The following is a 13,182-nucleotide window of genomic DNA, read 5'->3' as shown; positions in this document are numbered from 1 at the left end:
TAGTTAGATTGTCAGCATTCTTCCCATAATAAGTCACCAAGTGACTAAAGTGTGCTTTATAGCTGATGAATTTAACTTTTCATACAATTGTTACAAAATATACAAATACCTAGTCCTTTAATCTATACCATACCTTTAAAATATATATAATTATGAAAAATCTGAAGAGAGATTGGGTGTGCTTCTGTGTTTCAGTAACATGAAAGAGAGATGGGAGCTGGAGAGCTGAGTGGGTATAATGTCCACTCTACGGTATGTGTGCATTCCCCCGTTTGGTAGGAAAGTGCTTGTTTGCTACATGTGCGTTAAGATCAGGGGACTAGAAGGTGATATGTTCAGACAAGTGGTCCGGCACGAAGGCCCAAGAACAGCATCAGTAGTTCCCAGCTGACCCTGCACTAGCCTGGGAGATTCCTCACTCAGTCAGGCAGAAGGAAGAGAGACGAAGAAACCACATCAAGTCACAGGGGAACTGATGGGAAAGTGATACACAGTGAGTGACCTGGAGAACAATGCTTCTCTGCTCGGACTGTGGGCTGCTGGCAGGCTGAGAGAGAGGAGATAGCAGAGCCGTAGACTGACTCACTGAGCCGAGCCTCATCAGAGGAGCAGTGAGCGTGGTGATCCATATGTGGGAGGAAAGGCTTTGCTTTCACGTCCACTCCATCGTCTTTTAAAATGACAAGAAGTGGTTGTATTAAATTGCTAAGTGGTGATACATGAGCAGATGTTTCCATGTGGTAACAGAAACTGTTCAACATATAGGGCCCTATCTTGACGATCTGAAGCGCAAGTATCAAACGCAAAACGCAAGTAGCTTTGTGGGCGGATCTCGGGCGCTGTTGCTATTATGCCGGCGGGATAAATGACTCTTGCGCCCAGCGCAAATCTAAAATGGGTTGGTCTGAAGTAGCTACATTAGTCATAGGTGTGGTTTGGGTGTAACGTGCAATAAACCAATCAGAGCATCATCTCACATTCCCTTTACAAGCAGGCGCGATTGTTCCATGGCGTACTGCTATTATAACGGCGGATTGGCCAGGCGCACACCAGGAGCGGTTCACAGCCGAGGAGACCGGCGTTCTCGTCAGGGCCGTGAAATACCGAGAAGTGACATTATTGACATGAAATAAATGTAACACAGCCAAACAATAAATCAAAACAATGTAACGCAGCTTTGCAGGAAGAAGACCCTGGCCTCGGGAGCAGTGCAAAGGCCAGCTGAGGAGGGAGCAGCGCAAACACCAAGGTGCAGAGGATCCAGACCCACTACACGCCGGAGGACCACCCGTTCCTGCAGCAAACCGGGTTTGACATGCTGGAGCGGGAGCTGTCCGGGATGCGGCAAAGTATTAATTCCCGTCCTGACCGGGTGGCGATGTTGCTGCTGCCTCACAGGCGCATCCCCTCAAGTCTGCGCCCTTAAAATAGCATCTGAATAAGCGCCACTGACTTTAGACTAGGTTTTTCCTGGTCTGTGGCGGAATTGTTTTCTGAAACAGCAAAATAGCACCAGGGAACGTTTGTGCCGGAACACGCCTCCTCTTTTCGCTGAACCGCCCCCCAGAGCGCAAATTCATTCCCTAATTTAAGGATGTGCGTCGGTGGAGGGGAAATTCCAATGTGCGTCGAGTGCAAAATAGGAATTATACAAGCGCCAGTGTACAAAGTCAATTGCGCTGAGTGCAAGATAGAGCCCTCAGTGAGTTCATAGGGGCTTTAACATTTGTTGTTGTAAACACCTCTAAGAATTCTGTCTTTGAACCCAAATTTGGTGTCTCTTTTATCTCTGTAAGATGAATATTTCTATATTATCCTCAGATGATATTCAGTTTGGGTTCTTGTGCGGTGAGCTTTGCCCAGAGCCAAAAAAAGATTTAATTTAATTTAGACAATTTAATCTGTGTGCGTAGAGTTAGGCCAAGGTCATGTAGCCTAGCTTAGCACAAAGTCCTGGAGGCAGGGGGAAACAGCTTCTCCATCCAAACTAGGTAGATGACACTTTTTGATGATGATTTCCGAACTAATTTTTCTATTTAACAATAGAAGAATTGAAGGTCTTCTTAATTGAGCAGCCTATTAAAGGGGAATACCAATTTCACAGTGTCAAGTGTCTTTACAGGTCTTGGGCAATAATACTGCATATGTGAATCAAGTCGTAAAAACCATTTTGTGGCTTAGAATGTTGTGAGTTTAGCGGACGTCTGTAGCCCTCTCCTCATTTCTACTCGCTGGCGCCGCTAAGAGCATAACACAACAAAATCTCTGACCAAACTTTCATCAGTCGAGATGAATTGTTTCAGAGCAAGCATATCTCTGGCTAAATTGTATGCTCTTTTAAACTTTTTCATCTTGGCCAATGTAAGAAGCTGTATCATAGCTGGGGATACAATACATGGTATACTTTGTTTCTTCCTTGTTAGTTGTGATAGTTGTGACTACTATTTGGTGTTAATATTAGACTAATACAGTATTTTAATATCACACTTAAGTGGATGTGACGTGGGGTGTACAACAGGGTATGTTGCTGTAGGTCTTATAACTGTGTTTCTGTAGAGATCATGGTGTTTACGTTTGTAATAATGCTATTTATGTTTGCCTTAATTTCTAGCCCACTTCTTGTCCCACATGCACTATACCGTGGCCACTGCCACCGCCTGTCTACGGACACCATAAAAATCTTACTTGATAGAGATAAAATCCTTCAGATGGGCGGAGACCCCGAGAAGCTTGCAGTGGTTAGTGATGTAGCTGATGTTAGTCAGGATGATTTTCTTCTTATATATTTTCCCCACTTCAAAGTCCTGAAACAGATAATTTACCGTAATGTCAGTGTTATTATAAAAAAAAGTAGACAGTTTAAACAAAAAACATTTTTTTCAGGAGTGACACTGACAAAACCAGTAGTGAGGTACCTTGAAGAGGATGATGTCTGGTTTACTGGTGAATGGAGGCCCTTTCAACTCTTTCCCATGAACTTTTTTAGCAGGCATGTTGAGATTTCCACTGGGCGTTGCATATTCTTCCTGCTTTACTTCTGTCTGCCCCAACATAGTTTTCTCATTCAGGAGCTTCTGTAACCATACCGGGAAGCGACAGCTGGTAAAGTCATGATAAATATTCACTATAATAAAACAGTATAATTGTTACATAACATACTCAAAATTCGCTCTTTATTGAACAGATGTAAAAGAAAGGCAGAAGTATAAAATGTATTTTGATAATATGTCTGACAGCTTTCTGTCAGTTGCTGTTGTTTTGTCACTTCTTTCATTTTTGTTTGTACTAAGCTACTTAAGGAGAAACAAAAGTGGTAAATTGCGTGTTAAGAGGTTTAAAAGTGTTACATTTATCTACATGTGAAACTCTGTGGCCTTTTTTTGGTTTTGTCATGTAATATCTGCTCTATTTTTTCAGCATTGTAGCACTTTTAGTCATCATTCTCCCCCTCATGAATCATCTTATTAGCTTTGTTACATTGCTATGCTCACTGCACTAGCCATTACTGTGTTGAGAAGTAGCCTTTGATGAGGGCATGAGTCTGATCTGTATGTTAGGAGAGAACACTTCCACTTGACTGGGTACTTGCTCGGAGCTCGGAGCTGTAGCACTGTGCTCGCTCTGAGGCCTCAAAGGCACCAGCACAATGAGAAGTGATTCCTGTCGTACCACAATTCAAGTGTGGGGGGGCAGGGATGGATGAGACAGAGAGCTAACTCACCTCCATGGCAGTGAGCTACAGACACTTTTGCTTCTATCAGAAACTATGGAGCTGCCCTTGAGCAAGGCACAGAATTGGTCCTGTCACTGTGGTGTAACTCAATTTCATTTTTACACAGGTCCTTTAACTACACCAAAGTTTTAGAAGATCTGGCAATGGGTCAACTAGCCCTATACATGCCGAGGGAAATAAAAAAAAAAAAACACTACCATCTTTGGCTTTCTACAAGGTCTACAGTGTTCTCAAACTGTATTGAGAAGTCAGTGCTAGTTGTCCACAGGCACTCAGTGTACTGTATGCTAATGTGTTAGTATTACTTAGGACAGATATCAGTGGGATACTTCTACTGGAAGAAAGTTGACCAACTCTTTGAGACCCTTTAACCAGATTCTAATTTTGATCTGATTTGTTATGACCATGTATTTATTGTGATGATTATCATTGTTACTGTGTCATCGTCTTCATCACTGTGGTTGATCATCAGTGGTTAGAGCGGTAGTAGCATTATTGAATAGTTTTAATGGATGGATTATTTTAGCCAGGGATCATTTTGCAGGGGAGGAATTAACAATAGGAGTAGCAGGAGCTGCTTGTGGTTCACACCCTGCAGTGATCCCAACTGTGAAGGTCTAGCTGCTCGAAACATGCACAGATAACACTGATGCCCCCAAGATAATGTACCAATGTATTTGACTAATCAGTAATAGGACTGAAACTAGCAATTATTTTCATTCAGATTTCTTGGTAATCTGTTGTTCTTTTGTTTTATCTGTTATGATTTTTGCATGATAAATTACTTGTAAACAACAAACATTTTTGTTCTCATTTTCATTTTCAGTCGATTGATTAACCAATGAATCGACTAGTAGTTCCCGCTCTAATCGTTCATATTCTAAATGTAAATTCTCTCATTTTTAATTCAGTCTCGGTAACAGAAAAGCTCTTATCTAAAAACATCAGTAGAAACCCTATCCCTATCCTAATTCCCTCAGCATTGTGGCCTGATTGTTGACCTGGGGAGGGTTTAAAGGGTCTTGTTGTCTTTTTTTTTTGCTTATTTCCCATTCCAGATCCCAGATCCAGGATCCCAGTCTGAAATGAAGGAATGAGAACATGATCCTTCACTGGTATCCCTTGGCACACACTGACAGTCGTGTTTATTGGAACACGCTAACAAGCCGCAGGTACAGCTACTGGGAATTGAACCTCTGTTTTGTTCCTGCCCCTACAGATGCTACCTAACCCTTAACTTTCAACCAGCCTGATTAAATCAGTGAACAAGAAATCAATTGAATCATCTTTGTTGTTTACATCAAGTCTGCTACGCAACTATTTCAAATTAATTAAATATTTGCTTTCACTGCAATTATTTACATAACATGCTTCAGTTTGCAGGTGGGGAATTCATCTGTTGAAAAATATGCAATAAGCACATCCATAGAAAAATGATGTGCCTGCTGTGAATGGGAAATGATTTATGAGCGTTTAATTTTAGCAGCTAGCAGGGATTTGCTTTTTGGTTGGCAGTAGCTGTTGTTTCAGTGCACCTTGCAGTTCTGCTCCCACAGACCAGAGAACTCAGGCTCAGCCAGGCTTTCAGCAAGGCTCTGGTGGTCCACTTCTGGACGCATGGTTTCCTCCAGGTCCTCAACATCAGAAGAAGCTGAAGATGAGCTGCTGCTGATGTTGCTGAACTCTCTTAACTTCTGGACAGATGCACACACACATTGGGTCACAGAATTGTCGAAAATGCCTTTGATCTCTTTATGCAGGTATTTCTTAGATGTTATGGACCACTCACGATTGTGTCTCTCTCCTCCCTGGCTAATGGGGGGCTGGGATCCAGGTAGTACAGGAGCTTCTCTCTTGCCATCCCCAGAGATGGGAACTTGTCAGTGGCTGATGGTTTAGGCAGCAGTGCCTGGTGCCTCTTTCTTCTCTTTACCAGCTGTTCCTCCTGGAGGATTTTTGCTACAATCTCCACTCTCTTTGACTTCTGCCTCTTTTCAAATTCCCTGAGAAGGGCAAATCAACAACACTGCATTATAATGAAATGCGGTCATGTATTCCTCAGCACACAGCGAGAGAAAACACCCACACGCTGCTGCATGGAGTGGGAGTAGAGGACATGCATGTGGGAGAGGAGAGGAGAGGGAGAGGAGAGGAGAGGAGAGGAGAGGAGAAGAGAAGAGAGGAGAGGGAGAGGAGGGCAGAGTAAAGGACAGGGAGAGGAGAGGAGAAGAGAGGAGAGGAGAGGAGAGGGAGAGGGAAAGGACAAGGAGAGGAGAGGAGAAGAGAGGAGAGTAGAGGGAGAGGGAGAGGAGAGGACAGGGAGAGGAGAGGACATACTCTTGTTTTCGTTTGATCTCATCTAGTTGCTTCTGTTGGTACATATGCTTGGTATTGTTGATTCCTTGGGCCTGCAGGGATTCTCTCAGTTGTCTCTGTTGCTGCTCTTTCTTTTGGGCGTTTGCTTTGGCTCTGCTTTGTTGGACCCGTAAGCTCTCCTAAAGAAATTGTAGTTGTTGTAGTATGACAATAAAATGAAAATGTTTCACATCTCTCTTAGGTAGGAGGAAAATTTGGCCAGCTTGAAAGAAAGTAAATCAAGGTCCTAATGGCATGTTTTTATTTAAATGTAGGAGGATTTCCTTTGGCTTCATAACGTAGTTGACCAGATGTTACAGTCTGTCAATAGTCTAAAATTGTTGGGGCTACTCTGGTCAGTTACGGCAAGCATCTGCATTAGCGGCAGCACTACTGTTAATGCAATCATTCCTTCACATTATATTTGTCCTTTTTTTCCCCATAACACCTGCTGGACTCCGTGAAACTTCTTAGCTTAAAGTCAAATGATAAATGTTCAAAATGGGTTTGTACTATCAGCAGTAACTGGTGGACCAAATTATGACACTAGACTGCAAATGGGTATAATCATTAGACCAACATCAGAAAATGATATTCAATTTTTATACATGCATTGAACTATACAGTTACATGTGTACATATACATTGCCATTTTAGTACAAATCAAGGCAAAGTTGTATCACTATGTCTTTAAAGCTTCATGAGTATATAATGTATCACTAAATATGGGTTGTACTTAAAAGGTTGTTCACTTATGCACTTAGGAATGATCTTATATTGCACTATACATAGATATGGTAGCAATAGAAAGTGTTAATAATACATAGCATTACAGCTTTGTATCCCATCAATGCTAAAACAACTATAATGCTACAGTATCAGTATGGGAGGGTGCTGATGCTTACTTGGGTGGCTGCTATGTTTGATTTCAGTGACTTGACAGCCTGTTTCCTCTTTTCCAGTAACTCTCTGTTCTGCTGCTTCTTCTCAGCCTCTTGCTGATGCATCCTGAATGAAACGGGGACGATCACAAAGAATGTGAATGCTCAAACACAGTGCAGAGAGAAAAACAAATCTGAAATGACTGCTTGGGATCGAAACTTCTAGGAGCTTAAGTTAATTATCATAACTATATTCTGTATAACCATAATGATCTGAGCTGTCACATGGTAAGTATTACATTACACATTACATTACAAGCTTTTAGGTGGGAAATACTGATAGAAAATACTGTTGTTGCAGATTGTAAATATTGAATGGGAACTTCCCCACTCCCTGAATTCTGATGACGAGGGATAATACTAATGATAATGGTAATTAAGGAATTAGTGACCCAGTGTAACAGTGTGGCTCACACTTTGGCTACTCAGGGAATACTTATTAGTAGAATCAGTGCATTGTTGGTTTTGGTCTCCAATAAGAAAATATGTAATATTGCCACCTTTATCCCTTAAGGTTTTGAGGTGGATCTATGACTATGACTATACTGGATTTCCAAAAAGAAAACACTAATGTTAGGGCAGACCGGTCAAATGGCTGAATTTCATGTACAGTGTTTTCAATAATTAGCATTTTGGGGAAATATCATTACTTGAATCACTCATTTGCTTTAAGCTCTAACTTTTCTGGATGAACCTGAGCTCTTTCAAGTATCCTGTCTGTTGTGCTTGCAATATATTTTATGAGTGAAGGATCACTAGGATGTGTCAATCTGCAGCAAGTTCACTGAGATGCATAATATTCTTGTTCTAGTCTAAACCCTGCTCATTGGCTTAATAGCTGATTACCTTTTAATGGTCTCTTTTAAGTACTTGGCAGCTATCTTGCGGTTCACCTGGCCCTCTTCAATTTCCTTCTGACATCCAGACTCCTCTTTCTTCAGCATGGCTGCCTGTTTACTATAAGAAGACAAACACAGACACTTACAGACATATGAGTCTTGGTTGCCATAACTTCACAGGGCAAAAAATATTTTCATAAGGGAGTGCTGCTTGTTTTCCCTACTCCCTGAGATGCTGCATCTTGCGCTGCAGGTTCTGGCTGGCTTTCCTCTCTTGCTGCATCCTCGTCACTGCCTTCTCAGCCTTGAGGGCCTGGAAGACCCGCTCCTCCTCCTGCACCTCCTGCCGGAGCAAGGAGAACCTGCCAAGCTCCACCTCCACCTCAATCAGCTCCAGTCTGAGGAACAAGGATGTAAAATGAGATAGCTGTATGGTGGCGTATTGTGTATATTATCTGCCAGTACAGTCACTGTAGCTGATGTAAGATGCCAGATCTACATGGGGTTTTGAGGCACAATGCAGATTTAATTTTGCTCTCTAGTTTTTTATTTAAATCATACTAAGAACTGATCAGTCAACTGAATCAATTGGTCTAAGAGGGAAACATTTAATGGGTGATTTTTGTAAAAGTCTACAAAACACCATTCAGACCATTAGGAAACAGGAAATTTCTCCTGAATAACTGGTTCTTTATAGCAGAATGAGGCCTTAGAAAAAAGGCAAACCTGCCTGAGACCACAGTGGAATGATTTTTAGCGTATAAAGTACAAAATTAAAAAGGCAAGTTTTTCTTGCATATCAAACTCTTGGGATATTAGCATGCCATAATTGCCTGCTTGGCAGTAAAAGCCTTCCAGCAAAAATGATTGTTTACAGCATTTATTACTGTGATGCAGCTGTACAAAGTGTTGAGTAACCAGGCTTTTTGAGTAAAAAGAGCACACACTGTTAGAAAAAACACAAGGGGCTGCATTGGTGTGGGCGTGCTGATGAGATGCTGAAATACAATCCAGGAAGTCCAGTTTGAAGAAAAGTAGAAGCCATAACAGTGCACAGTGGCTTGTAATACTAAATAATAAAACAGGATTTTACAACTCATGGTGGAATTTGATAATTTCATCCTCTGTTGTGACCATTTCGTGTTATAAAGTAATCTACAAGGAATGTGTGCGTACAAGTCTGATTGGTAAATACAGTCCTTTGATTCCAGTTGACATCACATTGTGTTGCGGCAAACATTTATGTGGATTAAACTTTTTTCCTGGATGACCATGCTTCCTTTTTCCCTCTGTGTTTGCTGTGTCATGCAGTGTTCCCATTGAATTAATATGGGGGCTGCATTATTCACGTAGTACTAATAGGTGTCAGAACAAGACCTTGCTGTCAAACCTTTTCCCTCTCTGACTCACTCTTGTTGCTTCAGCTCAGTGTTGATGTGGCCCTCCAGCTCCTCCTCACTCTGCAGCTTTTGACACAGATGCTTATGCTGTGCTCGCAAACGAAACACCACCACACTGCAGAGTAAAAGAAACAAAGAGTGGAATACACAGGAGGTTGGACTAAAAAGAAACATCCTTATATTGGGACATAAAACACAAACCAGTCACTGTTTGTTACTTTTGGACTCACCTGTTGTCTGCTGCTTTTTGTCGCTCTATCTCTTCCTCCATGTCATTCCTCTGCTCCACCAAACTTTTAATGTTCTGACGACAGAGTTTGAGCTCTTCCCTGGGAAAAAGAAACACAAGATAACACAGACAGGGTCGAGTATTGACATAGAAAAACATTCCAGGTCAAAGCCAATCAGAAGAAACATTTTCAAGGCAATGTGTTCAGAGCATCAGGCTAATAGATTTCGCTGTGGTCACTGCAACTAAAGGGAGATAATTATGTCAGCCAACAGGGTAATCTACTGAAGATATTGAAAAGCTGAGAGTGGACACACACACCTCAACAGCTTTGAATAGCCCAATGTTCTTTTTTCAGTCTAATGGTGTACAACACAGCAATCTGCGACTGGGGGAAAAGACTGTCATAAAAAGAAAATCACAGCATATGTAACTATAAAAGCTGCGGATTGGTTAAGAGCCAGGTGTGTTTTAGGTTCCATTAAACTCATGTTTGATCAGAGCGCAGCACAGCTCCACTCTGACCTTTGATGTTTTGTGCTAAAGGAAAATGACAGCCATTTTTGCCGGGGACTGCATCACAGTTCATCGGGTGCTTAATGGCTCGCAGTGCAGACAAATAAAATGGAGCGAAGAAAAGTGGGGAGAGAGGACATTATGGGAAATGTTCTCTCTTCAGCTGAAATTATTTCCTGCAAAGTGCTGAATCAATTGGTACAGAAATGATTGGCCCTGTGTGACGAGGGCAAAGGGGGAAAGAGACCGGGGAAAGTGGAATAACTCTGAAACTGAAAAGATTGTGGGAAATAGTTTTTTCTTAGCGATGCAATGACACTTTCTTTGGTGTTCATACTAAAAAACAAAAACACATGCAAAGTTTTCCATTGTGATCAGGTTTCAGTAGTCTAGGAAGGCACAGGGATGGCTATCTAGGTTAAGGAGCTACTGTGGCTCTAGAGGGCTGTTGGTTGCCAGATCCAGACCTGGCGTTCAGCACGTCATGCTCCTTCTGTCGGTGAAAGCAGTCCAGCTGGTCCAGGTTTCGTCTCAGCTTGAACATCCGTGCTGTCGCGGAATAACTCCTCTTCTTACCACTGTCAGCCGCAAACGCAAGGTCGCCATTGCCATCGCCATCGTCGTCTCTTTGGGCAGATGCAAAAATGACATTTAGACAACGCTGTATGTTTAATCTGACTCTTCATTAGCACATACATAAAATGATACCACTATTAAGCATGGAGATATTTGTACTGAGGTTTTATGACGGTGAAAACATGATTAATCAATTAAAGAAAAAATAGTCAAAATTGAGCTTTATTATTGTCATTATTACTTTCCATTAAAATATCATATTGAGAATCACACTGAGTCACAGTAATGTTCTAAATACTGAGAGGGAGATAACAGGATTAAAGATTAACACATAGACATTTGTGTTGTCTAAAAGCGATATGATTCACAGAATAGCAAGAAACACCCACTCATACAACTCTTCTAACCACTCCAAATCAGGAGGAAGGGCTGCTTCTTCATCGTCAAAGGTCTCCTCGTCTGGACCATCTCCTGAAATATATATGTCACCATTAAGTGAAGGTATCCCAGAGTTATGTATATGTATAAAAGACCTTTTTCACAGAAGCCATTTTACATGAGACAGTAGGGTAAACACAGGTGTTATTAATGATACCAATTAAGGTTCTGATCCACTCCGGTCACACTGGGTCAGGGTGCTGCTACTGTGCATGGTGGCTCACTGGAAAGGCTCTGCTACACTAAATGGAATGGGACATTAATTAGTGTCATTGGTAACACCTGTGTGTACCCTCGCGTCAAAATGGCTCCTGTGAAGAAGAAGTAGGTATCTTAGTGACTACAAGTAGAGACTACAGGCTGAATTTTGCAAACAAGCGAGCAACAGGAGCTGTCACTCACCCCCAATGTCTTCATCAGGGCTGAGGTGGACACCCAGCGGTCCACTCCTGTCTGACGCCACATCAGATGCACTGTCCCTGTCTTCGACGTCCATTGAACCTTATTTATGAATAACAAAGGCGGATATTATCAGATAAACCTAATAACTAATATCTTCAATAAATCCCTGAGAATGGACTGAAGGCTAACCAACCTCTTCAATAACCTTTTTTACGTGGTTGCTCACTGAATTGTTCGGCAGAGATAGCGTTAATTCCTGAACTATTTCAGTGTTGGCTCATGTTGCTTGTTACAAGTGCACGAATAGCCGCTGCTCTCATTTAAAAAGTTGTAATCGGTTTTTGAAATGTTGTTTAGTAAAATATATGTAGTTTTGTTCTTCGTGAATTGCGTGACATTGCCAGTATGTAAGGCAACATACAACAACCAGATTTATAAAAGGAAGTTGGCGTGTCATTTACTCGATATGGAGCTAACTAACGTTAATGTTAGCTAAGCTTGGATAACTAGACAGCTATACAACGAACTAATAATGCGCAGTTAACTAACTAAATGTGGAATTTAGACTGTATCATATTTAAAGTAAAAAAAAAAAAACTTAATTTAACAAACATTGTGCCGTTACCTCGTTAAGTTGGGGGTTCCTTCTCTTGGCAAGATATCGTCTCAAAATTACTTTTTCTCACAGTAAATCTGAATCCGCCATGTTTGTTAGTGTTTCTATGGAGACGGGACGCAAGGGGCGGGGCCTGACGACGAGCGTCAACTGAACGTCCAACTGAAACCACAGGCTCGTGGTAATTCTGACTGTAATCACAGCGTTATTTATTGTCCTTATGATATAACGTTAATGTCTAACAAAGTACTTTAATGCCATGTTAAAGTAGGTAAATCAATTAAATGCGTTTTCAAATACTGAAATAATGTCGGGGACATTTTTTACACCTGTGATCTTCTTGCTGTCAATATAATTTCATTCACTAACACTGGTATTTCTTTGACCTGATATTAGTTAAGCCACACTCAGCAGAAAATATCACTGTGGATTCAGAAACAATGATAAATCTGTGAATTATGCAAAATCTTTTGTCACGCATGCTAGGTCCTATATCTGATTTAAACTGGAAAAATACATTAATTTGTAGTTAATCAGTATTGCAATGTGCTTTATAGCCTAATGGAAATATTTTATTTTATTTGACATAAAACAGCTTTCCCTCAGTTCATCATATATACTGTTGAAGAGGAATGCGGAAGCGGAGGAGGAAGAAGAGATGTGTGTGTCCCACTGTATAACATGTTGAAATCTTGTGATACAGGAATATTTCGTATCACCATGGGAGACTGAATAAATAAATAGATAGTAAGAGTGTGCATGTGTGTGATGTAGGATAGGGGGCAGGTTTTGTTGGAGAGAGAGAGGCAAAGTAAAATTACTGCGATGGAAACAAAGACAAGACAATGGATCAACAGGAGGAAAACAGAGAAAGAGAATGCATGAGGGTGAAAGGAATAAAAAGGAATTAGAAACAAAGAGAATATAATCCCATGTAGTGCATTGCATGCGTACTTTAGCCTGGTATGCACATATCAAAAGAACTTGCAGTGCAAATCCAAGTGGAGGGTCCGGTGGGAGGAAGGCAGTGGGTTTGAATCCGCAGCCACTGACTCCAGGCCTGTCTCTGCTCCCCAGGGTGAGGCAGCAAAAACCAGGGCAGGTGCACTGCTGCAACTATGCACTGAGCTGCTCTCG

General features: G+C 41.5%; 1 protein-coding gene across 4 annotated transcripts in view; it reads right to left on the bottom strand.

Moving 5' to 3' along the window:
- Nucleotides 1-12,156, bottom strand: part of cfap74 (cilia and flagella associated protein 74) — a 51,457-nt gene extending 39,301 nt beyond the window's left edge. For 3 of the 4 annotated variants that reach the window (XM_051424889.1, XM_051424890.1, XM_051424891.1), the window contains exons 1-14: nt 12,055-12,156; nt 11,430-11,528; nt 10,979-11,060; nt 10,481-10,639; nt 9,499-9,597; nt 9,279-9,383; nt 8,093-8,266; nt 7,876-7,986; nt 6,994-7,096; nt 6,071-6,228; nt 5,523-5,736; nt 5,269-5,427; nt 2,916-3,074; nt 2,686-2,804 (exon numbers count right to left, since the gene is read on the bottom strand). In XM_051424889.1, the coding sequence (XP_051280849.1) occupies nt 2,686-2,804; nt 2,916-3,074; nt 5,269-5,427; nt 5,523-5,736; nt 6,071-6,228; nt 6,994-7,096; nt 7,876-7,986; nt 8,093-8,266; nt 9,279-9,383; nt 9,499-9,597; nt 10,481-10,639; nt 10,979-11,060; nt 11,430-11,523 (1,736 nt within the window). In that variant the 5' untranslated portion in view covers nt 11,524-11,528; nt 12,055-12,156. The remainder of the gene's footprint in view (nt 1-2,685; nt 2,805-2,915; nt 3,075-5,268; nt 5,428-5,522; nt 5,737-6,070; nt 6,229-6,993; nt 7,097-7,875; nt 7,987-8,092; nt 8,267-9,278; nt 9,384-9,498; nt 9,598-10,480; nt 10,640-10,978; nt 11,061-11,429; nt 11,529-12,054) is intronic. The other variant, XM_051424892.1, reaches the window with a different exon arrangement.
- Nucleotides 12,157-13,182: the final 1,026 nt, after the last annotated feature.

The sequence above is a fragment of the Dicentrarchus labrax genome, unplaced genomic scaffold (assembly GCF_905237075.1).
Source record: "Dicentrarchus labrax unplaced genomic scaffold, dlabrax2021, whole genome shotgun sequence".
Taxonomy (NCBI): domain Eukaryota; kingdom Metazoa; phylum Chordata; class Actinopteri; family Moronidae; genus Dicentrarchus; species Dicentrarchus labrax.
This window is presented reverse-complemented; position numbering and strand designations above follow the sequence as displayed.